This window comes from Strigops habroptila, chromosome 2 (assembly GCF_004027225.2).
Source record: "Strigops habroptila isolate Jane chromosome 2, bStrHab1.2.pri, whole genome shotgun sequence".
Lineage (NCBI taxonomy): Eukaryota > Metazoa > Chordata > Aves > Psittaciformes > Psittacidae > Strigops > Strigops habroptila.
The window spans coordinates 9,794,269-9,820,507 of record NC_044278.2 but is presented as its reverse complement, the minus strand read 5'-3'; the positions used below and the strand labels follow the sequence as shown (position 1 = coordinate 9,820,507).

The 26,239-nt window shown below is 47.3% G+C and overlaps 2 protein-coding genes across 4 annotated transcripts; one reads left to right on the top strand and one right to left on the bottom strand.

Moving 5' to 3' along the window:
- The first annotated feature begins 1,236 nt into the window (after positions 1 to 1,236).
- Positions 1,237 to 15,172, top strand: VAMP1 (vesicle associated membrane protein 1). Of its 2 annotated transcripts, none has more exons than XM_030471629.1 (5): positions 1,237 to 1,321; positions 1,732 to 1,861; positions 2,658 to 2,816; positions 3,060 to 3,111; positions 15,085 to 15,172. In XM_030471629.1, coding segments are annotated over exons 1-5 (381 nt in total). In that variant the 5' UTR covers positions 1,237 to 1,319; the 3' UTR covers positions 15,123 to 15,172. The 2 variants fall into 2 exon arrangements, with proteins under 2 accessions (XP_030327489.1, XP_030327490.1); XM_030471630.1 differs by lacking the exon at positions 15,085 to 15,172 and adding an exon at positions 7,971 to 8,324.
- On the bottom strand, positions 10,295 to 19,499 carry SCNN1A (sodium channel epithelial 1 subunit alpha). Of its 2 annotated transcripts, none has more exons than XM_030471628.1 (13): positions 19,482 to 19,499; positions 18,570 to 18,940; positions 17,894 to 18,149; positions 16,830 to 17,017; positions 15,954 to 16,054; positions 15,109 to 15,272; positions 14,678 to 14,776; positions 14,391 to 14,508; positions 14,061 to 14,139; positions 13,680 to 13,737; positions 13,503 to 13,558; positions 12,868 to 12,943; positions 10,295 to 12,642 (listed from the first exon to the last, which is right to left on the bottom strand). In XM_030471628.1, the coding sequence occupies exons 2-13, from the start codon at positions 18,914 to 18,916 to the stop codon at positions 12,316 to 12,318; spliced, it is 1,869 nt and encodes a 622-aa protein (XP_030327488.1). In that variant the 5' UTR covers positions 18,917 to 18,940; positions 19,482 to 19,499; the 3' UTR covers positions 10,295 to 12,315. The 2 variants fall into 2 exon arrangements, with proteins under 2 accessions (XP_030327488.1, XP_030327486.1); XM_030471626.1 differs by lacking the exon at positions 19,482 to 19,499 and adding an exon at positions 19,242 to 19,341.
- Positions 19,500 to 26,239: the final 6,740 nt, after the last annotated feature.

Genomic DNA, 26,239 nt, shown 5'->3' with positions numbered 1-26,239 from the left:
TGCAGTTCTGCTGAGGCTAGTGCTAGGCTGCTCCTCAACCCTCAACAGTCCTATCTGCAAACCATTTGACTCTTAATAACCCTGTATTAAGTCTTGGCCTTCCTTGTAGCCACGGTCTTTTGGTTCCTAGGCTATAATATGTCACATAGTCGTGTGTATCTACTGATCTCTTAGATCTGACACAAAAACCCCTTTTATTAATGGCCTATATCACCTTATGAACTACCTGAAAGGAGTGAGGAGGTGGCTGGTCTCTTCTCCCAAGCAATAAGTGACAGGACAAGAGGAAATGGCCTCAAGCTGCGCCTGGGGGGAGGAGTTAGACTGGAGATGAGGAACAATTCCTTCCCCAAAGGGTGCTCAGGCATTGGAACAGGCTGCCCAGGGCAGTGCTGGAGTCACCGTCCCTGCAAGTGTTCACACACCGTGTAGCCGAGGCCCTCAGTGCCATGGGTTAGTGGTGGCCTTGGCAGTGCTGGGGAAAGGTTGGACTTGATGATCTTAAAGGTCTTTTCCAACCCGGCTGATCCTATGAAGCAAAAAGGCAGTTCAGCAGAGGTGGAACCTACACCTGTCACCCTACTCGCCGCACCAAGTGCTAGTACTCTCCTGCCTCCCTTTCTGTCCTGAACTGCAGCATCCTCCCTTTTGATCCAGCACGTTTCTCGACATCTTTAGAGGGCAAAACCACCTAGCTGTCCTCGGGGCTGCTGCTGGAGCCTGGCTGCCCCCGCGGGCAGCGGCGGCGCTAAGACGCGCACTCTGGGGATTCGTTGGGGCTCCGTCGTACGCCGTGCTCTAAGGCAGGAGCAGGACAGCGGCTTAAACAGAGCCAACGCACACGCTACAGGTCTGTAACAGCACGGGCTCGAAGGGGAAACCGGACGGGGCAGGCGACCGTGCTCAGACCCCGCGTCACCTAAAGGGACCGGCGGGGCCGACGGACACGCCGCGCAACCACCCCGCTACTCACCGGCCCTTCTGCTGAGCGTAGGGGCGGACTCTGCTCCCATTGGGCGGCCCAAGGCTCAGTCACAGCGGCTCGTCCTCTCAAAAGCCTGGAGCGAGGGAGAGGGCGGGGCTCGGCCCAATCGCCGTCTTCACAGGGCACCTCGCTCCGCTGGGGTCGCAGAGCGCTGATTGGCTGCGGCGGAACCCAAAGGCGGTGCTGATTTGCTGCTTGCGGCGAGTCCTTCCCGCTGCCACTTCTGATTGGCTGTTTGCTCTTAGGGGCGGGGCCTCGTCTGCTATAAGCCGGGTTGGGGGTGCCGGTGCGGGGTCGATTGCGGCGTGCCCGGGGTTCCTAGTCTGGTTTGGCCATGTGAGTGTCCGGCTGCAGCGGGCGGGGAGGCGCAGGGAGGCGCAGGGAGGCAGGCGGGGGACGACGACGGGTGGGCGGGCTGGTGCAGACCCCGTGTCCTGGCCGCCGCCGGCAGTGGGGCCGAGTGGCGCATTGCAGCAGCTGCCGCACGCAGGGCTGCCCGTACTCCTCCCGTCTTCACCTCCTTCCCCTGGGCTCCCGCTCTCCCGGTCCTCCCTGCTGCTCGCCTCGTTGCTCCGGGCTCTCCCCTGCTCTTGGTCTCGGGTGGGTCCAGGCAGGTTGCGGGCCCTTGGGGCTGCTGCTGGTGCCCCCCCAGCCTGGGGCGGTGGGGTTCAGGTGGATTTGGGGCTGGGGTGTTCTCCTTTAAGCGTCTGATTGGGTTTTCTCTTTGCCCATGTGTGTTCCACTAGGTCTGACCCAGCTCAGCAACCCGCTCCCGGCGCCCCCGAAGGGGGAGCTCCTGGTGGGGCCCCCCCCGGGGCACCCCCCAATCAGAGCAGTAACCGCCGGCTGCAGCAGACGCAGGCCCAGGTGAAGGAGGTCAGTAGCTCCTCCAGCCGTGTGCTGGCTTCCCATCGACTGTCTGGACTCTCCTGCTCTGCAGCAGTGATGTTCTTGACAGGCGCCTGCTGCTGAGGGGGTGGCTGCTCTTGTTATGCTAGTGCCAGAAATGCAGTAAGAATCATATCAGGATGGCAGACCTGTAAGGAAGCTGGAGAAGAGATTGCTTTATGTTTAAAAGCGGCTTTATTCCAGCTATGACTTCTAAGGAGCAGGCCTGTCAGATATTTTGGTACCTCCTGTAGCGAATCTGGTATGGAAATACAGCACCCAGAAGAGGTCTCGATCCCTGCGCTGTTGCTTCAAGCAAACAGCCTGTGTGTAGACTCAATGTGTGATGTTTAGGGAACCTTGCCTGACTTTCCAGGGTCGGTGTCTGTAGCGTGGCTGCTGACCTGCAGTAACGCCTTTATGCCTCGCTGGGGCAGCCACATGTAGCTGTAAATCATTGCAATTAGCAGAGAGTGAGCATATGATTACTCTCATGAGGGAGGTGGCTTGGGCTTGCTGCATTTGAGAGCTTTATAAACTGCTGAGAGTGTGGGGCTGAAGACCTCGTTTAAGTGTAGTTGAACTGATGCTGTAAGGGGGGACCCTAGGACTTTTCTCCCCCACTTCAGAGTAGGCAGTGGCTTGAAAGCTGTGTTTTATCCTGACTTTTTTTTCCCCTTGTTTAGGGCTTTTGCTTGTTAGCGTCTCAGTGTCAGATTCCTGGCTCTTATTTTTTCAACTCTCTTTACCAGTGCAACTGCTGCTACTATTCTTCCTTCTGCAGGTGGTTGATATAATGTGTGTAAATGTAGACAAGGTGCTGGAACGAGATGAGAAACTGTCAGAGCTAGATGACCGGGCAGATGCGCTTCAGGCTGGTGCCTCACAATTTGAAAGCAGTGCAGCAAAACTCAAAAGGAAGTACTGGTGGAAGAACTGCAAGGTGAGTTTCCTATTGCCATGATCTCCTTCATCAGAAGGACATTAGGCTAGTCCTCTCCAGGGCTTTGAAAAGATAGTTGGGGTGTAGTAATAGTTTCAAATGGTTAAGATTCTTTCACTGTGGAAAGACTGAGGTCTTGGCTGTCCTACCTTCAGGGTCTGGCTTATGTTCCCTGGCTGTCTGGGAAGATGTGGACTTGTCAGTCTGTTCTCAGTATTACTCTTTGACAATCTCTCTCTCCAGATGATGATCATGATGGGAGTGATTGGTGCCATTGTGGTGGTGGTGATTGCAAGTAAGTACTGAAAAGCCCAGGATCAAAGGTGTGAAGAAGCACCAACTCTACAGTACTGTAAATTCTTCCTTTTAGATTTGAGATCTGGAGGGTCTTTGTTGCATAAGTATGAACTTCAGTCCTTGGGGAAGGGAGGTGGTGGTGCTAGAACTCCTGCACTTACACTAGAAGCTGCATACTTTACATAGTAACAGAAGGAACTGGGGGTGGCCGTCATTATAGAAGTGGGAAATTCTGTCTGCCAGGTCAGGTGAACCTGTAAGTATGAGGGGTGTTTGCCCTGGAGTGGGTGGGTTGGCAAGTTCCTTCCCTGGTGGGGAATTTGGAGGTCTCTGAGGGTCCTTTGGTGTAACTTGCCCTCTTGTTCTTTCCTTTTTCTTTCCCTATTGTTTTGTCTCCAGTCTACTTTTTTACTTGAATGTACCTCCTTCAGTCTGCAACCTACTGTCCTGTCACCTTGCCTGTCTCTTCTTATCCCTGAATCTTTCCTTCCCTTCCACCTAGCTTCTTCATTGATTTCTTTATTGGTTTTAATTTGTCTTCTCTATATGACTCTCAAGCACTCTACTGAACATGGTTAGCCTTAAACAGCTGCTGCAGCTTTAGAGTTTAGAGGAAAGAGAAGTAGAGGAGGAGCAGGTAGCCATTGCTCCTGCTCTTCTGTAGGGAATTTCTGTGGTTTATTTTTGGCTGTGAGTTTGTTAACTAGTGCCTGTGTGGACTCTAGCAAAATAAGAATGCCTTAATGCAGTGCCTTTGGGGATGAAGGGCTTCAGCATGTGAGATTCTTTAGTGTTCTGCCTAAAAAGAGTGGCAGCATGACTTAAGCTTTTCATCGAGCTGCTGAAAAAAGACTAGTTTGTATTGGCCAGTGACTGAGCCATCTGACCAGGCTAGATGTAGTGATCTGGATTTCTCTAGCTGTGGAGAGATGAGCATGAGAGATTCTTCCTGTCCTTATTTTCAGATGACTTGCTGTCTGAACGTGGCCATTTCAGTTCAGATAAAGGAGAGCCTACATGATTACCTCAGTCAAGCGCAACAGACTAAACAGTGAAGTGAAAGGAGAGTTTTTACTATCTAAAAGGCACGTGTAGGAGTAAAATCTCCTGCCAGAAGTAACAAAAGAACAACAGTAAGAAGTCTAGTGCAGGGTGTTAGATATTTCTTTCATCTATGCAGACACAAGCCAGGATGCTGTGGCTTTCTACTAGCTTGTAGCTTTCTGGAAGACTTTGGGGTAGTGGCAGAATGGGAATGGGTAATTCTGCTTTTGTTACTGGGTTGAATGTCAAAGCGAATCCACTATGTAGCAGATGGAGCTGAAGGAGCCTGGAGGTATTCCAGATGAGGCTGAATGAGCCACACAGCATTCTGATTAAGAATACCTGTTCCGTTTCTGCTACCACAAAACCCTAACTTTCAGCGGGAGTTAGAAAATACTTGGAATGGTTAGCTAGGGATTCAGAGGGAAATGCTGCTCTGGGCATAAATATTGCAAAGTGACAACAGATGTCCCAGTTTGTCAGCTTAGATCTCTATAGAGATCTTGCCTATCAAACTGAAATCCTCCTACTTCCTATGGGCTCTCTTGAATTTACATCCAACGTGGTCTCTGCTGGAAGTAAACTTGCAGCATGGAATGCTGTGGCTTTCTGTAAGCAAGCCCCTTGTTCTCCTCCATCACAATTAACAAGAGCTGTGAATTGCTTGGATGTGCCCTGTTCCTCAGTTTCTGCAGAGTCTTCTGGGGAATGTGCATCTTTTCTTTATAAGCTGAGCTGCAGCTTATAATTTAAACTGGAAAGAGGACACCTCTTTAATTTAGGAAGCTCTGCCTTGGGTCTGTGTAGGCTCAAAGGGGATGTGAGAAGATGGGGGAGAACATCAATGGAGTTTCCGGGTAGGAGTGAAGTACAAAAGATGGGAGGAGCAGATGCTTTTTGTTTCATTGGGCATGCCAGGGAAGCCCCTTTCCTCCTCACAGGGCATCTGGGAAGGGGCAAGGTTTTGCATGCTCACTTCCATGCCCCAGCATTTCATTTGCATCAACTTCATCTCCCTGCAATTCCATCCCTCTCCACCTTGAGTGAGGGCAGAGATGAAGATGTGGAGTGAAGCAGCCCTTGTCCCCCGAGCACTTCCCTAATTCCCTGTGGAACTGAGATGTGATGGATGGTCAGAAGTGCGACTACTGAAGAGGAGCCAGGGCCTGCTTGCACTACTTACTGCTGTCATTTTAGGGGGTGGGCATACAAGCTTGAGGCCCCCAGACCAGAAATTCTCTTTAACTCTTCTGAACAAGCCTTTGGTGCCCCATTCCTCCTGTTCCTCTGGGGGCTCAGGTCCCCATAGGCTGTCTCTTCCATTTCTTTCTCTTAGATGTTGTATGTTGCCTTTTCTTCTGCTCCCTTTCCTTTCCTTTGTGTCTTTGTGCATGGGGGGGGAAAGGTCACCAAGGCCCTCTGAGTAAAAACAAGGGACGCTGCTGTCCATAGCATTACAGCCACTCATGCACGTGCAGTTTTATTTCCTTCCTCTAGAAACACAACTGTAATCTCCTCTGGCATGTTGTAGTTATCAGCTCATGTACTTTAAATGGTCTCTAAGAAACACAATTCACCACCTTACTGAGTCTGTCTGGTCTGTCATTGGGTGGAAGGGGTTGGGATGCCGAACTGGTTTGGGGACAATTTTTTTTGTCTGTCACTTCTATATTACACATACACCTGAAGTTGTGTCCCTCAAAGCAGTGGCTGGTTTTCCATTGCAATGATGGTAGTTGGAATTGTACTGGAACCTTGTGCTGGATTGACTCTGTGTTAAGTCTGTAACAAGATGTATGAACTCTTGCTCTGCGGGAAGAGGTTGCCCAAGCCAACTCTGCTTCCAGCTGCCAAATGTCCAGCTGATGTGTAATGCATGGGGAGGTAGTTCCCTGAATGGGAGGGTGTGTTACTGGTAGCTCTAGTTCCTCAGTGTATGTTGCCTTTGGGTTTCGATAACCTATTGTAAAATCCTTAAACACAGAAAACACTTGTACGTTGATGTTGGGGTATAAGATCATCTAGTTCCAAGACCTCCAAGAGTAGGATGCTGTTTACAGCATATCTTGGAACATGGCTGGACTAAAGGTAAGTGCCTTGCTTTGCTTCACTGTACACTTGAAACTCATTAAAAAGAAATGGCCATTGAAAATGCACTTTGTCCAGTGCAGACTTATCTTAAAATTAAGTATTTATGCTCTTTATTTGCCCATGTGGCTTGTGCTCCCCTTATGAGCAATCGTTTTCTAGTTTTAAACATCACCAAATAGTCTTAAACATCACTAAAATTATACCAGAAAAATGTATGGTCAATGGTGAATTTGGAGCAGTGCAGCTAGGCTATTTCTTTCAAAGACAAAAGCCTTGCTGGGAAAGGAGGGTGTCTGGACTGGCTGGTAGATCAAAGCAGCATGTACAGTCTAAACTTCATCACAGGTCCAGCCTGCACAACCTGAATGAACTAGCCATGCTACAATTCCTGCCAAGTTGTGTGTTGTCTTCCTGTTCTCAGCCTTGTTCATATAGGGGAATAGGAAAAGTTCTTTCTTGGAACGGATGTGTGTCCAGACTGACTACAGTGTCTCTAAGTCCTTAGCCAAACTTACAGATTTGAGTGCTTGCTTGTTAAGGCTGGCCAGCTGATGCGAAGCACAAAGCTGGGGCTGAACATGCGGTGGAAATTTGCCCCAGGGCAGTGCTGAACTCGAGAGTCATGTTGTGTGTGTTTGCGAAGAGTTGTACATCTAACCATAAATCCTCACGTGGGCATTTAAAGTACCATGGTCTGCTGGGAGCTCACCTCCTCAGGTGCCATCTTTTAAAGCATCGGCACTGCTGCTGTTCCTGTGGTCTTATCCTGGTTGTAAATGTCCACTAAAAGCAAGGCCAAAGCTTTGGCAGAGTAGTTCTTTATGTGTCGAATTAAAAATTCAAGCTTGTCTTTTAAACATGTAGCTCCTGTTTCAACTGTTTCATCCCAACACCTTCAGATTTAGTGGGGGAAATGTCTCAACTATGCTGCTCCTAAATGTCTTAAACTTTCATGTTTTCTAGATGCTCTAGGCCTTGCTCTGGCCTTTCATGAGGTTTCTAAGCACTGGTCAAAGTAGGCTGCATGCTCTCATCAGTGGGGGAGTTTGTTTTCTTGTCTCAGCTGTAAAGTAACTGAATGATGGTGGGAAAGACAAAAGACTTCAGAGTAGAAATGCAGCAACACGTGTTTAATGGACCTGGCTTCCTTGTGAAGAGACACAGGTCCCTGCTCTGATGTAGCCACTGGGGTTAAAAGCCTTAACTTAGAGAAGCAGTAATGGGGAAGCACAGAGGTTTTATCTTTTGTTCTGATCTCTAAGTAAATAATTACTCTGAGAGATGTAACAGATAAAGATGTAGGTTTTACAAAATAGGCAACTCAGCCGTGTCTGTTGGATACATTTCAACCCAGTGTTTCTCCTAGGTATCTTACAATGCTTCCTCTTAGAAGTAACTGAGTCCCTTCACAAAACTTCCCCTGTTTACAGGCCAAAATAAAGTTGCATTTCAGCCTCCATACTCCTGATAATCTTTTGACTTGCTTGTTTTGCCAGAGGTTGAGTCTTTCAGAACATGCTTATTTGCTCCTTGGGTTTCCAATATGAACAGCCCCATAACATCTTTTGCTTTGGTGCATAGACCCATTAAGTGGGTCTTGCTGAGGCTAAAAAGACCTTTTCTTTTCATGTTCTCTCCTGCCAGGCTTCTCCAAAAGCCCTTGTACTCTTTTAAGTAATTGTACTCTTTTGCCATAATCTCCAGTTACTAAGCTTTTTTTAGTTCACTGTCTTTAAGCATGTAAACAGAAGCTGAAGGCTCTTTCTTCTCTCATGCTTACAAGACCCCTTTAAATATTGCATATTGGTAAGTATAAAGAACTGCAAGACTGAACACAGCCATCCCTCTTGTGTGTTCCTGATCTCTGTACTTCCCCTCTGTCCTTTCACCAACAGCACTGCGGCCCTTTTCATTTCTTAATGTAGCACATCTTCACCCCTTGGATTTTCTTGAACCTGTCCCAAAGGCCTGGTAGCCCTTTACTCAAATTCCTTCTGGGATTGACCTCAGTCTGTGCAGACAAACTTTGCACCTATCTGTACAGCTTTTCTAAGCACTCCAGCAAGCAGAGTTGCTTGTTAGTTCTTCTATATGTATTGCTTATAGAATCATAGAATTGTTAGGGTTGGAAAGGACCTTAAGATCATCCAGTTCCAAGCCCCCTGTGATGGGCAGGGACACCTTCCACTAGACCATGTCATTCAAGGCCCTGTCCAGCCTGGCCTTGAACACTGCCAGGGATGGAGCATTCACCAGTTCTTTGGGCAACCTGTTCCAGTGCCTCACCACCCTCACAGTAAAGAACTTCTTTATATCTAACCTGAACTTCCCCTGTTTGAATTTAAGCCCCTTCCCCCTTGTTCTATCACTACAGTCCCTGATGAAGAATCCCTCTCTGGCATCCTTGTAGTCCCCCTTCAGATACTGGAAGCTGCTCTCAGGTCTTCATATGGGAGGTACTCCATGTATTTCTTCTACTGTGGTATCTGTCCAACTGTGACTATCACACTATGAAGGAACAAGCTTTCAGCACATAGCAGGGTATGCCTGCTCATCCTTGCATTCCCTGCCTTCTCAACCATCCTATGCTTAGTTTCCCTCCTTCCTGGAAGGGCTGACCCGTTCTTTCCTTTCTTCCAGTACTTTCAATTCCCCCAATCTCCCTATACTTCAGGTTTCCTTAGAGTTTCTCAGATCCTCCAAATCCATCTGAATTGGAGCCCTCAAACTTCAGTCTCTAGATCTCCCAGACTATATCCCTTTTCTCTGCTATCACATGACTTCCAAATGCTCTTAACCCTTCATCAACTTGCAAATGTCTGCCACCACTGCAGTCCCACAGACACTGGGGCCCTTTATACCCTGTCTCTATGGGTTCTTCCCCATCTTGGAAGAGCTCCCTTCTCCTTCCTTGTATTTCAACACTACCAAACACTTCCACAAATCCTCCTTATTGTGTTTAAGCTCCTAAACACTCATCCCTCTTCTTCTTCCATGATTTCACCATTGTATAAACCTTCCTTTTTCTCCTCATCATTCTTTCTCTTAAGCATGTGGAGCTACCCACTTCTGTGCTGCTTACTCCTGCAGAACAAACCACTCAAATATTCCAATTTATCTACAAAATTAGTTTTCTCCTGCACTTCCTATCCCCTTCAAGCATTTGTATCCTAACTTCTCTGTCTTCCCCCTGCACTACAGATCCTCTCAGTCCAAAAAGATGCAACTTGCTTTTCTTCAGTGTCCTATAACCTACAGTTGCTCCTTGCATGTTTTCCATGTCCTCCAGATAACTGTGCTATGCCTCTAACATACCTACAACTCCTAAGCATTTACATCACTGAACTTTATCCTCTTGTAAAAATTCACCCCAACTCAGACCATTAATTTGCATTTTTGCTGACTTACAAATCCCTCTAAACACACACTTTCCCCCTTTTTTCTCTAGTATTTCACATTCTCAGGGGAAAAACTCCATTTTCTGCATTCTCACTTTAGCACTGCTGGACTTTCCTGTTGTTTTCAGCCAGACCAAGCTCACTATACATCTCTTGAGCTGATTAATTTGTGGTCTTGTCAACCTACATAAATATAGGGATACTCTGGGGAGGATCACCTGATTTATCACAAGATGGCAATTTTTGCACTGATCTTCAGGACAGGGAGGGCTAATCTATTTACCAACTTGTATAGCAACTTCTTGTTTGTACAGGTTGGATTTACGGCTGCCCAGAATGGGGCCATTACTTTTGAGTTCATCAGTCAAAGCTCCTTTTTTGCATTTTGGCACTTTTACAGAAGAGAGAGATAACATGGTGCAAGCTTCCCCTAGAGAATGCATCACCTTCTACAGCTATGTTTCTGGATGCTGTTGAAGAGAACATAATGTTTCAAGTAGTTATGCCTCTGATTAATCTTCCTTTATAATTACCCACTTAACTAGGTGTGATGCAGTGGGTCACATCAATTTTATGGTTATCATAAGCTACTGTGTGATGTGAAGAATCATGTCTTGCTCTTTGGATATTCAGGAAAGATCATGCTCATCATGTGAATCATTGTACATTTATGATACACAGCTTTTAACTCTCCTTCTTGAGCAGCGTTTTTACAGAACATGAAAGTCCCTTCATGAAGGCAAGTTTGAGATTTCATTCTTTCATTACTCACTCTCTTCTACGTCATTTAAAATCACCCATAAACACAGAAAGTGGATTTTTTTCAAGTATGTACAAGTCCTGATTGTTTCCAGTGGTGGCCTACTGTGGGAATACATGTTCCCATACCTCTAAGTGCCCATGGTTGCAGGGCTTTCCCTCCTGCTTGGGCTGCCCTCCTTGCTGAATGACACCCCCTGAATCACTTGGTTCTATTCCCAGCAGAGACATCATATTCAATTTCAAACAAGGGTCATCAGCTGAGCACTGGGATAAAGTTTGAAAACCCATAAATATTTGTGTAATAAAGAACATAGTGTGAGGAGGAAGAAAATCACTCTCTGCTGGGAAGTGAGAAGTGCATTTAAGTAATCAAGCAAAAGCAGTACAAGTGTGTGTTTAGCATCTCAAAGGGAAAAATTAGGCAACAGCTTATATACTGCAGTAAAATCCTCCATCTTCCCAAGGGCAGCGTATCTATCTTAATTTTTAAAATACCTGAAGTTTTGATTTTAAAACCCAGTTAATCATAACAAAAGAAAAAGAGGCTGTTTGCAATGTGATTGGGTCCATGGTACCACAGGTCTTTGCCTGAACTATACACTTAAATTCTGGTATTTGTGTTTGAGTCTGGTCAAGTGGATAATCCTGTTTGTTAAGGACATCACCCTTGCTCTCTTGATACCCCACAAAGTGCTGTGTAAACACCATTGCAGCAGAAGTCTGAGTATTTGTAACAAATACTATGGCAAGCTCGCTGCAAGAGATGTGTGCTCTTATGTGAAGATCCCCCAATTAGTTCCTGAGAAGAGGACTATCTTTGTCCTGGCCTTGATTGCCTGTATGGTCTGTTCCAATAGGCTAAAGCTTGCCCAGGAAGGATTTTAGATGAAAGTGTACAGCACTTCTCCTGTGCTTCACACTCCTCAGCAAAGCCTCTGTGGGTGAACCAGGGAAGGGATGAGTGGAGCAGGGCAGGCACTGCGTGACCTGTGTGATCCTCTTTTGCAGGACCTCATGGCAGGAGAGATACTGTTTTTGAGGGTGTGCATAGTCCTGCCAAACACACTTTTGTTTTCCCCCTTCAAAGCAGGGAGAGCCAAGCAAACGTAGAGATCAATTTATCCCAGACTTTTTGGCAAATAATTAAATACCTGGACATACACATGTGTGGTGTATCACAAGGAAGGAGTCTGTTATACACCCAAGATCTACCAGAGCCACATACCCAGTTTGAAAAAGGAGACCTTATTCTACCAGGGTGTTTTGTCATGACCCAAGGGCGCCAGCAAGCATCAACCACCTCCCCAGAGTATTGCGTGAAATATAGATTGAGGTTATGTCAGTGGCTGTCATCTCTTAGGGCTATACAAGTAGCCTCTCCTCAGGGGTAGAAGAGGGTGAGTGGCTTGGTCTTGGGATCGGAGCTGGACATTAAGAATTAGGAAAGAGCAAGCAGTTTCCAACCTTAGGGAAAGCTTAACGAAGCTCAGCCTGTTGAGACTACATTCCTGTCCCTTGTCATACCACAGCAGAGGCCAGTCATGCCTACCAAACCTCTTTAATGAATGACAGACCAGAACTGGGGCAGCATCCTTGTTGCAGGGAAAAGAAAGCATGCATGCATGTATAGGTGTGCAGATGCAAGGAGTGTAAGGAAACTAAGTGGACATCTCCCCTATACATACACTAGATCAGCTTTCATCTATGGTGATTCCCAGAGCAATAGTATTTTATGAGACTGAAGAATTCACCTACAAGCAGTGAAAGCAATGAACCCAGGCCAACCACAGTCTTCTGCTATGGTCCAAGTAGAGAACCCCAGAAAGAAGGAAATGCAGGTCCACAGACAAAGTGTGCAGCCTCTGCTCCAACTGCCACCCATCTGAACTGTAGAATAAGCCACTGCATCACTCATGTCCCACCTCGCCATCCCTGCTTGGCCCGCGTGGTTCCAGGCTGTTGTAGGATGGCAGCGTGGTCACTACAGCCTCAACAGTGAAGCGGTGTGAAGCACTGAGAGCTGGTGCCTCATCTTGGAAAGCAGTGTTATCGTGACTGTTTGGAGGGGGTCCTGATGGAGAGAGCTGCTGCCGGGAACGGAACCAGCGTACAGCCAAGATTGAGGTGATGGCGGTGAAATCCAGGATCAGCTCCACAAGCTCCATCACAGACAGGACAGAAGATCCAAACCAGAGACTCCACTGGTTCCCAAACTGGGACAGCAGAGTCACTACCTGCAAGAGATGGAGAACAGCCAGTGAGGACAGCCCTCGTTTGTGCCTTTTGTCTCCCTGCCTGCTCCCACTAGCAGTGCTCTGTGGTGCTGTCGGCTTCCTCCCACCTTGCCACAGGAAAAGAGACTCAATAGCCAGCAGTGCTGCTGGAACAAATGCCTGCCAATATTCCATACGTCATGGGAAAATGGGTGGCTAGAGAGGACATGGCAGTAAAGCGTATACCGTGAAGGCTGGAGACTCCCCGTTGGTCTTGTAGTTCCACTCCTCAAAAAAGATATTCACTTTGGCAACTCCGTTCCTGTAAATAAAGATGAGGCTTAGTAACCTCAAATCCACAATCCTTGCATTTATTCACCAAGTGTAATTGTCTTCTCTGTCCCCTTCTGCCCCATGTTCTCTTCCCACATATACCACCCAGAGAGGCTTTTCCCCATCTCTGCAGTTCCCTCATTCTGCAAAAAATATACACTTTGGTACTTACAGTGCACTTCTGAGGCTGCACTGTGAAACCCAATGTTTGTGGTGTCCTACGCTGCCTAAGAACAAGCTCCTGCACGGCTCTCCTTCCCACTCTTCCACAAGCCCTTACTGTGATTCCAGACAACAAAGCAGCCACCTGGGGCTTACTATTTTCATACTAGTGTCTGACCCTTTTCAGATTCTCCACTTGGGTTCCCTTTTCTTGTTGAAGTCTCAGTTTATCTCTACTCTGATTCAAATCCACTGGCCTTGTCCATGGGTCCCATGCCTAATCTCTTCCCATCAGTGATTTAATCTTAACTCTGCCCCTCCCTGACACACACATGCCACTGGGATAGTTTCTGGTTTGGACGCAACCTCTGTTTAGGGGCTCTCACCTCTTGGGTGTGATATTGTATTTGTTCTGCTGTGAAAGCACGTAAAAAACCCAGTCCTGAAATGAGAGTGCAATAAATTGCATTACATCATCACAGTCACCTCTTGTAGGTTTAGTTGAGGAAGGACTAAATGGGAGGTGAGAGCAGTGCTGAGAAGCCAGGACACCCTCTCCTTACCTCTGAGACTGCAGAAGGCCAGCGGGAGTATCCAGCTGAGAGCTGGTATTCTGTCATTCTGGAAGACAAGAGGCTGTATTAGCTGCTGAAGCTGTAGAAGCCACAAGACCAGGTCTCTCAATCTCCAGGCACACCTGGAAGCTCCCTCCCATGCTGAAGTTCTGCCCACTTCCCACCAAGCTTCTGCACGGTCCTCAGGAGCTCATCCCCAAGCCAACACTGATGTTCCTCAGCCATTTCGGCTTCCTGATGGGAGAAGTACCATTTTGGGTTGCAGCTCAGCTATTGATACAAGCTTTTGCTCTGGTCAGCGAATGCTTTCCAACACCTCCGGGAATAAAGATTTTCCAGTCTTCCTGACTGACTGATGATCAAACTTACTTGCAAGGTTTTCTACATTTGTGGAAACAGCGCAGCACGTCAGCTTTGAATTCAGCCAGGAGTTTGTAATAGCAGTAGCCTAAGCAGCAGAGAAAGTAAATCCAGGTGAGCTCACAGTATCTGCATACAAAAGGTGATGTGCAACAGCAAGAGGAATGCAGAGAAGGTTTCCTTCCACAAGCTCAAAGGGCATAACCATCTAAGACAAGAACGTCTTTTGGATGTCCCACAGCAGGAAGCTCATTGAAGACAATGAGATGTATAAGAGGTGGACCAGACCTGCCCAGGTTCAGGTGGGCATAAGCTTTACTATTCCTTCTGTCCACTTACCCCAGGCTATGTGTTTTGTGTAATCACAGTACTCTGCTCCAGTGGGTAAGGGATAGAAGTAATATGCACAGCCACAGCGTTCTACCATGTTGAGCTGAAAACAGGAGCGAATGCAGACCTGGGAGGCATACAAGGTGGAAAAGGCTGAACAAGGGAACCAAACCCACCACAACCTGTATCACATCATAGTATTACAGAGCTCACAGGCAAGCATGGCTGTTAGGGGATGGAAGCATTTCAGGAAAGTAGGGAAACAAGGTGGTATGGGATCAGTGATGATGAGTTACCTGTTCGGTGTAGCGGGATGAGTACAGATTTTGCACTGGCACGTCACTGCCATCCTCTGTGCAATCACTGTAACTGCCCCCAAGACGCACAGTCATCTCCTAAAATATTAAATGGTCATTACACAGAATGACTGGCACTTTGCTGTTCTCTGACACTTCCACGCCACACACTGCTTGCCCATCAATATCTGCTCTTATGCTTTCCTCGGGATGCCAGCTTCCCCTGCTTTCTTCTATTTCATTGCTCACTGATAAACTGCAGCCAAATTCCTCTTGTCTAGCCCAGTAAGCTGCTCTTCTTCCCCTCCCTTCACTCCATGTGATTAATCCCCTCACTTAGAACACACTGGGTCCATGGTAACCCATCTGTATCTATTCACCAAGTTGAATCTCCCCTGTAACCTCAGGTCTTACCCCTGCTGCTTCCTCACCTTTTTCATGCTGATAGAGGTCTCGATACCAGGGCGCACATTGAAACCCCCATCATCCATGAAGGCTGGCTCATTCTGATCATGGACCATGACCCTGGCTCCTGTCACCGTGGACAAGAGAGGGATGAAATCATTCTGTTCAGTGCGCACCACCAGAGAGAGACCTGAGGGAATGTCAGAAAACAAGGGAGGTCATGGCTGGCCATCATGTGGGAGAGGGGACAGAGCAGAATGGTTAGAATGAGTTCATAAGAGATAAAGGAAGAGAAACCTCAACCAGGATTGTACTGAAGCTGTGCAGCTATTGAGGGTGGCTGGAGGGAAGCCAGAGACAAAGCTGGAGGCTACAGGACTGTCCAGAGAAAACTGTATTTCTCCACTGTGGCTTAGAAAAAGCAGAACTAGGAAGTGAGAGAGATTTTGTGGAGAGAGACTGAGCTGCATAGAAAAAAAGCCTGAAGATTGAACCTAGAGAGGTTTCAGGGAGGTTGGGAACACAAACAGGCCAGTTGCTGGAAACAGGAAAATGGAGAAAGTGAAGACCAGGTTCTCAGGAGCACAGGACTACAGCTCAACAGGGGACTTCAGGAAGGGCCAGAACAGGTCCGGAGGGAGCAATGAATGTAAGGATCAGACACTGGCAGAAGAGAGTGAGTTCAGTGGGGCATCAGTGAGGAACAGCCATGTTTATGAGACAGCCATCTCCATATGGTTGAAAACAGAACTTGGGCAAGACAGAGCACAACTGCAATCTGCCACCACCAGCATTAAGCACAGCTGGATGCTTTTAACTCCTGGGGAAGACAGAGCTGAGCTGTTCTTACGAAAGAGTGCCTCTCACCTACCATTATTGATCCCAGGCATCGAGGATGTCCACAGGCTGCTGTTGTTGTCGTTAAAGGTATAGCAGTTCCCATAAAAGGGATGATGGAAGTGGGTATAATTCCTGAGAGGGGAACAGAAACATTCACTCTGGGTGAGAAGGGCTGCAAAGGCCTGCGAGACCAAGGGGAAGGGCCTTCTGAAAGGAACAACTGTTTTCCACCTGCAGGGAGAGGGGCTTACAGCAGATGGGCAGTATTTGTTATGTAAACTTGCCTGAATGGGAAAAGCAATTAAAATATGCTGTAAAAAACGTCCTGGAGCTGGCCAGGTTTTTACACCAGGTTTTTCATACTGCTAACTCTTGAGAGCCCAAATGGGTTTTAGCAGTACTAGGAATTACTTTATAACCTTCCTAATATTGACAAAACTCTTAGCTCTTCCCACCTCTTTACCTCCTTGCTGAGGGGTTTCATTCCACTACCTCTTTGAGGCTTTTTGACCGATAACAGCAGCAGAGAAGTGGGATATTTTTTACCACCTTTTTGTAACAAGTCTCTCCTCCTGCTGCATGTACCACTTTACCACTCTACCAGTGTACACTTCTACACTGTGTATCTGGATGCACGCTGGGGTTTGTACCAGTGTAACTATTTCATTTCTGTGAAACCCAGGAAAAGGTGAAACCATCCTCTGAGGTCCATAGTTTTTGTGGCCCTGGTGAGCACAACCCACAGGAAAGACTCAAGAAACACCTTTTGAGACAATGGGAACCGAACAAGGAAAGATCACACCATGGGAAAGAGATTCTCTAATGTGGATTCCTTGACTCCCTCTGGACCCAGGCACAAAATAGGGGTGTTTTCAGGAAGACTCAGTGGGATGTTTCCACCACTTACGCCTTGTCACACGTTGCTTCATTGAAGCGGCAAGAGTAGATGAAATTCTCAAAGTCAGACTCATCCAGGGCTTTCGCATCAGGCATCTGTGCTAGGATATTGATATAGTGAAAGCTGTACCATTCCCGCACGGCATCCACCCCTGAGGAGTACGCCTGATGGAAACAGTCCTTGTTGTTTTCACTGCACTGTTAGGAGGAGAAGGAAGAAAACCAACTGTGTCAGAGGAGTCTTGTTCAGGAGGCGAGGCTGTGCCTATGGATTAGCCGTGCTCCCTCAGCATGGGCAGGGAGTGGAAATGCTCCAAAGGGCTCCTGTGCTCAACCAAAAGGTGACCAACAGGATGTGGAAAAGCAAATCCAGGGTAGCTCCTTGGAGGAAGGGAAACACCAGTGGAATGAGCAAAGCTGAGTTAAAACCCAAGAGGCAGCAAGTCGCAGTGAGGTGTCAGGGTAATCTGCTGCACATAAATTCTACATGGTATAAACCCAGAAGCTTTAAATTCTTGTGTGGGGAGCCCTTCCTTCAGGGTGTGTCCAGAAAAACGTTTGTGATCCTGTGGGAACTCCGCTTAACAGGTAAGTGATTAGCTTCAGTCCTTCAGTGCCTTTTTAAATGCAAACACAGATACCCTGGGGTGAAGAAGCTGCTACCTAGGAGCAAGTGTGACCATGACCACGTTTCATGTGACCCACAGCCATTCAATACTTTCCCCTTTGCTATTATTGAGCAACACTGAGGTTGAGGTTAATAAATGGCTCTCCAAAGGCAAGTGCAAGGCTGATGCAGTCTTCAGGAAGGACAAGGTATCCCTGCTCCACCTGGGAAAAGATGGGCACTCATGTGGACAAGTCTCCTGGGGCCTGCATGGACAGGGACAGGACTTGGGGAACAGGATTGCATTGAGCAAAAGATTCAGCTCTGCCTTTATCTGTCATTAGCAAAAGCCAGTGCGGATCAATCAGACTTCAATGTAGGGAAAGGCACGGCCTAGGTTCTAACAAGACAGAAGTATCTAGGCAGAGACTGGAGTGGACAGGACACAAGGTATCTAGGGATCTCACCAGAATAAAGCCAATTTTCCAGTCGTTCTTGTCCACTGAGGGACTATTCTCTGGCAAGTTGACTACGTTATCCCTCTTCTGCCTTCGCAGCGGATGGCGCTGGACATGATGGAGCAGGCTCCTTGAGCTACGCTTCCGTGTGGATGGCGTGGACCAGTTGCTTTGTGCCAGAGACATGTTGTAGTCATAAAGGTCTAGCAGTGTCTGGTGGGTGATCTGGTCCAGCTCATCCAGCTTCTTCCGGATTGCGCTGTATCTATACAGGGAGTGGAAAGAGGAGCCCGGAGGCTTAGGGATGGATGCACAGAAACAATTCTTAATAAGACATTCGGCAAAGTTTGCTGGGATGATTCAGGACGTTCCTGCCACCAGCTGCAAATCCAAGCCCTTGCTGGAGGCTACCATCCTTGTAGGAGAGAATTAAACACATCTGCTTTTGCCTTGTGGTAGTTTACAGGGCAGCCTGCTAACATACACCACCAAGTAGAGTTGCCTAAAGTAACATGCCTTATTGTGAAAGCCCTGCAGCAGTAAAGGCCCCTGAAAAGTGTCCTTTCCACTGGCGCTGCTACAGAAGTGGACAGTCAAGGACCATGAGAAGAACAGGGAGTACATGCTTTCATCCTACGGCTGCAAAAATCAAGACAGTCAACAGCTCTGGGACTCTATTTCTTACCTGTAGGGATTGAGGGTGCACAGCGTCACGGCTGGGAAAGTCAGCCTGTCGGAGTTAAGGTTGAGGTTGAGGTTGACAGGGTAGCTGAAGTACTCCCTGTAGAGGATCCCAAACTGCCAGTACATTAAGCCAAAGGTGAGAAAGAAGAGAACAGACCAGAAGGCTGTCTTCATCTTATTCTTTTTGGAGCACACCAGGCGGATAGCCCCATGGATGGTTGTGTTGCTGCAGAAGAACTGGAATAGCTCCTGGTAGGAACCGTAGAACTCGATGAGACCCTCCCGCTTCTCTTCTTTCTGCTGCTGCTCCTCTTGCTTACATTGCCTTGTTTTCTCTCCTTCTGGCATCTTCCCTGTCTTCACAGACCCACCCTACAGCACAAACTCAGAATTAAGGTGTAGCCCTGCAAGACCGAGGCTCCGGGAAGCCTTTCCCGGTGCAAAAACTGTCTCTGCATCACCATCTTCCCAAAACCTCGGTGCCTTCATCCTCTCCTTCCCGACCCCATCCCAGGCTGCAGGTCCCCAGCCTTCCACGCACCCGCTCCTATCCCTCCCCCCAGCCCTCCTCTCCCTCAGGAGACGGGGACAGATCCTCCCTCATCGAGCAGCCCCGCGTCCCTCCCGCTGCCCTCCCTCAGCCGCGACTCCGGCCCGCTCCCCTGGGACTGACGCCCATGGCCGGCGGCGGCTGCTGGGGCCGGTGTCGGGGCCGGTGTGCTCTCCCCGTGCCCTGCCGGCTCTCCCGCAGCCTCCTCGGCTGGGCTGGGACCGGTTCCTTTCCAGTTCCAGCCAGCACCCCGCCCGGCTCCTGCCCTGCCAGCCTCTCCCCGCCCGCCCCTTCTTCCTTCCCTCCCTCCTTCTCTCCCTCTTCTGCCCCTTCCCCCCGGCGCCGCTCCCGGGGAAGAAAAACCTCTTAAAACTCTCAAGTGTTCGCGGCCGAGGCACCGGGGCCGCACCGGGGCGGTGAACTTGGCGGCGCCGGGGGTGCCTGGGGGGGTCAAGGCGCGGCCGCCGCGCTCCCGGCGGGGTACCCGGTGTCCCCCGAGGGGAGCTTGCCCCGGCCAGGTATGGTGCGGAACAGCCGGTCCCTCCTCCTTGTCCTCCTCCCACCCGCAGCCAGCGAAGACGCGGCGTCCCGGCGAGCCGAGGTGATGCAGAGAGCAAGCTGGCAGCGCTTGTCCCGAACGCAGCGCCGGGCGGACGGGGCACCCCGTCGGGGAGGCAGGGTGAGGGCTCCTGCGTGGCTTTAATCGTCAAATTGTACTTTTCCCAAGGCAAAGCCGACGGCGATGGAGAGTTTGGGGTGAGATCCACAAAGAGGGATGGGCCTGGTGCAGAGAAGGCTGGTGGCGGCACAGTGATCCGCATGAGGTAGCATCGCCCTGGCTGGTTCATTAACTAAAGAATCGTTTCCTAACCAGAACTACCCGGCCCAGCCATGGGTGGGAGCTTGTTTCACTGTGCCTGGGAAATCAAGGCCTCCGGTATTACCCAAAGCATTGCAGTGTTTCCTGCAATGAGATGAATACCCAAAGCCAAAAGCGACCAGGAGTCCCAAACACCCCCCTGCCATTAGAACACTGGAACCTCTTTCCCAGTCCTTTCTCCAAATGGTTTTCTCTCAAACTAGCTCTCTCTGAGGTTTTCACTTCTTTCTTTCCTTTATGAATACCTCCTTCAGACCAGTCATCTGTTACTGAATTTTGATCCTTATTGGAGCAAGCAATGGTTTGGTTAGTGACTCAAAATACACAGCCACTTTTACCTCTTCATATTGCAAAATACCATGCTTGAAAATGGCAAGCAGTATACTTCTGAGGCTGGCAGTTAAGTGACAGCGTGCCAGGAACAGCCTTGTGACAGATGCTTGTTACAAACCTACAGCCACAACTTAGAGCTTTCCTCTAGCTCCGTCCTGTGACAAAAAGCAACGCAAAGCAAAAGCATTGCTTCTTCTGCAGTTCTAAACTTCATTGTATCTCAAGTGATTTATTTTGAACTTTCATCAAAGATGAGTTGCAAAATCATAGAATCATAGAACGGTTTGGGTTGGAAAGGACCTTAAAGACCATTCAGTTCCAACCCCCTGCCAGGGGCGGGGACACCTTCCACTACAGCAGGTTGCTCCAAGCCCCTGTGTCCAACCTGGCCTTGAACACTGACGGGGATGAAGCAGCAACAGCTTCTCGGGGCACCCTGTGCCAGCGCCTCAGCACCCTCACAGGGAAGCGCTTCTTCCTTATGTCCAATCTATATCTAAAAACGTGGGAGGGATGGGGGGGTAATGAACTATTACTATTACTAAATGCCAATTACGAGCAGCTTTCTCAGAGCATTAGAAATGCCCTTCTGGGTTGGACTGATGTTCCATGCAGCTCTGTATCCCATCTCAGGGAGATGCCATTTAGCGAAGGATGTGAGTTCTTCCTGACTCATGCTGTTTGTGCGTGAAGATCCTTGAAGATGCTCATCAGCCTTTTGAACCAGCCTTGTAGCCTATGTGTTAAACTCTGAGAACATACACAGAGGTACTAACAATTATGCAGCACTGGTGCTTACAATTACCAGTGTAACCCATAATCCAGTCACTTCATAGAGAGCATGTTTATAACTCGTCTGACTAAAATTAGTGTGATTTCCTACACTAATGGACCATCCTCCAAAACCCACCTCCCTCTTACTGGAATTGTGCCTCTGTCTTACTGCAATAACAAAAATTATTTTGTCCCTGCAAACACCCATTTTATACTCATTTAAGTTAACAGCACCCACAAAGCAACTACAGCTGAATTTGGTAGTGCTAATTGTTAGGCATTCTCTGATTTCCACAGTATTTAAAAGCATTTTGAACTGTCTTCAACAGATCTTTGCAAATGAGTTCAGAAACAGTTCTTTTTGCTGGGTGTGAAAAAAAGGTAGCTTATGTTTTTGTATTTCTTTTGACTTGAGGAATACTTAAAACCTCAAACATCTGGATTGATTTGCTGTTTCTGAATGACAGTCTAAAGCACATGCACATCTAGATGTATATTTGCTCCATGTTTCAGAAGACTCTTTCCATAGGGTTGGCTTTTTGGAAATAATTAAACAAACAACTTGCTGGCTCTTTCACCATTTCCAACTGCTGTGTCAGCCGTGATCTAAGCAATTCCCCTTTTCCCTCTTTCTCACGTCGCTTTGCTGCTCAGGCTGCCATACGTTATCTACTGTTGTGGCACACCTCAGAGCACGTATCAGCCCTGAGGTGACTTCCAGTCGCTTCAGTCATGGGAATATTGTGCTTTGGCCATGGCTTTGTAAAGATCCTTTCGTTCCCCTGGTCACAGAGACGTGCTGCAGATTGATTGCCAGCTCACAATCACAATTACTGCTTGATACCCCAAATATTAGAAACAGTGAAAACAACAAATCTGTTGCCTTCTCAGGTGCCAGTCTCATTCTCCATTTGCAGCATCAGAATTTGATGACTCCTCAGGTTTTTTTGATTACTTGCATCTTCCCAGCTTTTGTTCTACTGTTTTTCGCCAATGCATAAATGAACTAGATCATTCGAGTGACCGTCTTCTGACCAAGCCTGTCAGTCATAAATGGTACCATTTTCCTCAGACACACTTCAGTGTAACAGAAGATAGTGACATGGAATTATTAGTGTAAGTTGCAGAAGACTCTTGTTGATAATTCAAGTGCTTAGATGCGCTCCTGTCTCAAATGTCCCTCACCACTAGAGTCTTCTGAGCATTTTGCTCATCCACAAGTTTCTGGATATTATTTGATGTATTGACCTATCAAGGTGAGTCACACCAGATGGCACTGGTTTTTGACACTGATGGTTGTTTCCCCATTCAGGATCAGCAATTATGGGATAAATGGTCTTCTGAAATCCCAAGTCTTGCATTAGGATGAAAGATCTTCCATTAGGCATTGCAAATCCTTTTTGAAAGTTTTGATTTATAGTACTTGCTTCATCTCTGACAACATTTTAAATCCAAGGAGCTTTATACTGAAAAGATTCTTTTCTCGCAGACACTTGTCACTAGGTCCTTCCCTTTTGAAATGGGAAGCACCCTGTTGTTCTGGGCAGTGCTTCTGTATATTGTATCTTCACAAGTTGAATGCATGATTGCTTTTTATTGCTACTGAACAACCTTTGAGTAAACATGAATCATTTTTTATGGCATCAAATTGGAAATGTTTCCTTACCAGCTCTATTATCTGCCCAGGTAGGAATGTGATAATGATCTGTAGTGCACACAACATTTTAAAATGGAACAACCTTTTTTTCAACACACCTCTACTGTGTTGTCTAAAAAGAGAAGTCTCTTCCCATCTGGTCTGGATTCCAAGTGTAACAAATTAGACATGTTTCTAAACTACTTGAAAGACCTCCAATCAGTTTAATTCCTTTGTATATCCGGATATGCAATTATGTTTTCCTGTTTGCAAGATAGAAGCCAGTGATTATTTCTGGATTAGCTACAACTAATCAGCTGTATGTCTGATTATATTTTTCTGCATTAAAACTAGCAACCCAGACAGTAGACAGTCAAGGAATAGCAGAGTGGATGGTGCTATAAGTTTAACTGAAGTATTTGGCCGAAGCAGCACCATAGAGTAGCGGATAAGGATGGGCATATGTGAGGCTACACTTTGTGCTGCTGTTGCTTTTCAGCAGGGAGCTTTTTACCCAGGATTCATGGACTTCCTTGAGGCAGAGGTGGTGATCCCTAAAGGGGATCATTATTAAAAAACCATGAGGGATTTGCAAACCAATCCAATGGGCTGTTGAATGCTTTCTCCCTCGCTGCTGATGTAACTTGCCAGGCAGCAGTGGTGTCTGTCCCAGACAAGCAGTGATACTACAGCAGCAAGAGTATGTCCATGTATGCTCTCCCATTCCTTTGCATCCCAAGGAGGCTGCTTTTCAGTGCATTATTCATTTTTTACCTTGTAGGAGCAGAGTGGCTACAGAGAACTGTTCTGGTGGTACAAAAAGGAGTCCTAGGGGAAAAATGAAACAGTGCGTGTTATCCGTGTCTTTCAGCATGAAAAGTGGGAGAGCTACAGGGTAGACCTCACGACAATTGTATTGTAGGACTGAGCAAATCCTGTTGGGAAAAGTGTGGAGGGAATCCAGCCTCTCTTCCTAGGAGAATGAAGTCGATATCGGCGGACCCCAGAAGACCTAGATGGATCCTCTTTTGTTGCTGTTTGCATGCTGCAATGCATTACAAAGCCCAGAGGAGAGCTCCTGAAAAATGTAGTGACTCCCATCTGTTGTCTGCATTGCAGGACGAGGGATACTGCTTCCTGCAAATGCTGAATCAGTCTGGATGCTGAAGCAGCTCAGTAACCCAGACCTTATGGTACATTAGCCATACTACTTTGTGTCTGAGTCAGCTGCCACCTTTGCTGCTAGTGACCCACCTTCCATGAGAAAATCACCGACCGCTGAAAATGGGCCTTCAAGCTCTACTTTTGTTGCACATTCCCTAAACTCAGGGTCTCATGTAGGATCACTCAGCCAGATCCATGTAGGATTGACAACTCCTCAGATATCAATCTCAGTCCAGTCCTATTGCAACAGGATGGGCTTTGGAAATGGCTAGATGAAAATTCCTGCTCACTGGCATAACTAAGCCAAGTCCAATGCCCATCTGGAAGCTAGGCGTGCAGTCCAGGCTGAAACAGCAGCAAGCAACACTACAGGACTGATTTCTGGGGCAGTTAACAAGTAGAGCAGTCAAGATGGAGCCTCCTTGAGGTTCCCCCCAACCTGCCCTGTTCTCCCCAGCCGAAATCTGTCATTTCCTCGTTCCAGCCCTAACAATATAACTATTATCACAACCACATGACTCCCCAGGCCTGTGTCCCCACCCCTTTCCTCATCTCTCCTGCCTGTTGTTCGAAACTAGAGGCAGATGCAGCCACCTCAGACCAGTTTTGATCCCGATACCTGCAGCAGCCGCAGGGTTGGGTCTGGTCACTCTCTGAGCCCAGCGCAGCAGTGTTTGCTTGATAGACGCACACACTCGCTGCTGCCTGCCTGGAGCTTTGCTAGAGCTGATGTTGGGACAACCTAGTTTATGTTTACCTCCATTTTTGATACTGCCTCAGGTAATTCTGGAGGTGTTCCCCTCAGTCACTCCTACCTCAGTGGTTTAATGTTGCTTCTGCTGCCCGGCTTTGCTCTGGTGATGGTGATGTCTCCTCCTCTGGAATATAAGCCAGAAGTTATGCCCTTGAAAAGGGAATCCATAGGGAATGAAGCTCTTAAGAAGAGAAGTTAATCTATAAATCCCATTGCTTTTATGGGTAAGGCCAGATTTCATCGCCAAATGGCTTGAGGGAACACTTCCCACCACTCCCTTCTGAAAAGGCAGAGCAGAAGGCATCACCCCCCTTTCCCATCTCCCTTATAATTGTTCAGACATGTTCAATTAATTCTTCTGCTTGAGAGGTTTTATGTTTTCCCTCACAAGATCTCAGGCTAGCAGTGATGTGAAGCTCTGGGATGGTCCATGAGGCAAAGAACCTAATGTTTTTTTCAAGATGTAGTTTGATAAATTCAAGTTAAGGATTAGGTGGTAGGATACTCTTTGTCATTGTCTTGTCTTTTATAATGAAGTAATCTGAGGTTTATCCCCTGTAAATAAAGGGCCTGGAATATCTGGATTAATATCTCCTTCTCCCCTTTTCTTTTCTTTTCTTTTCTTTTCTTTTCTTTTCTTTTCTTTCTTTTCTTTTTTTTCTTTTTTCTTTTTTTTCTTTTCTCCTCTTTTCTTCTCTTTTTCTTCCTTTCAAGCAGAAGAGGTTGGCCAACAAAACATGAATCTTAGTCAAGCCATGTGACCACTTCTGGTGATACTGTGAAGAGTGGGATTTCTTCATTATAGTCACTGTCCCATTCTGTCACCTCTACTTTTCATTCTATCTCAAGACTGCAGCTGTTTCAGATACATCTCATATATCAAGAAGTTTATACTCCTGGGCAAATTTTTGGGGTGAGGAAGGGGTTCTCCTCATATAAGACACAAGAGGTTGCTGGGCAGTGTTTTAGAGAAAGAATATTCCCCTCTAGATTGAAAAATGGCCCACTTCACAGAGTCTAGGGCCTTTTGCCTTCCAAATCCCCTGCCAGTAAAGGATCTCAAAGTATTTGCAGCATACCTCCTGGCATGAGGCTGTGCATATTTATCAGCTGAGGCAACTGATCTTTCATGCTAAGGACTTAATAAGATGCTGATGGTATTTCATGGGAGGGTGCGTCTGCAAGAATGATTTAGGTATATACAAAAGTATAAAAGAGAAAACCAGCAATTCATAAAGAGATCAGTACTAAGCAATCCGATGACTTCAGAAGTATTTGAAAAAGGGGAAAAGAGTAAAAAATACTGTTGAAAACAGGGGAAGGAGAGGGAGCTGAATGGAAAGAACAGAGGTGAATGAACTCAGAAAGAGAAGAAAACTGTGCCCTCCTTCTCCATGAACTGTGCCTGGTTATGGTGGGAAGGCCTGCATTGCCTAGTGACACTGAAATATGTGCTGGCAAGTTATATATCTCCCAGAAGGTGACTCATGCCAGACAGTTTGTAGCACAGGAGGCTGCAGTTATTCCACAATCTCTTAAAACAATGACATATTGCCTTTCATGCCTTTGTAGTCATTTTC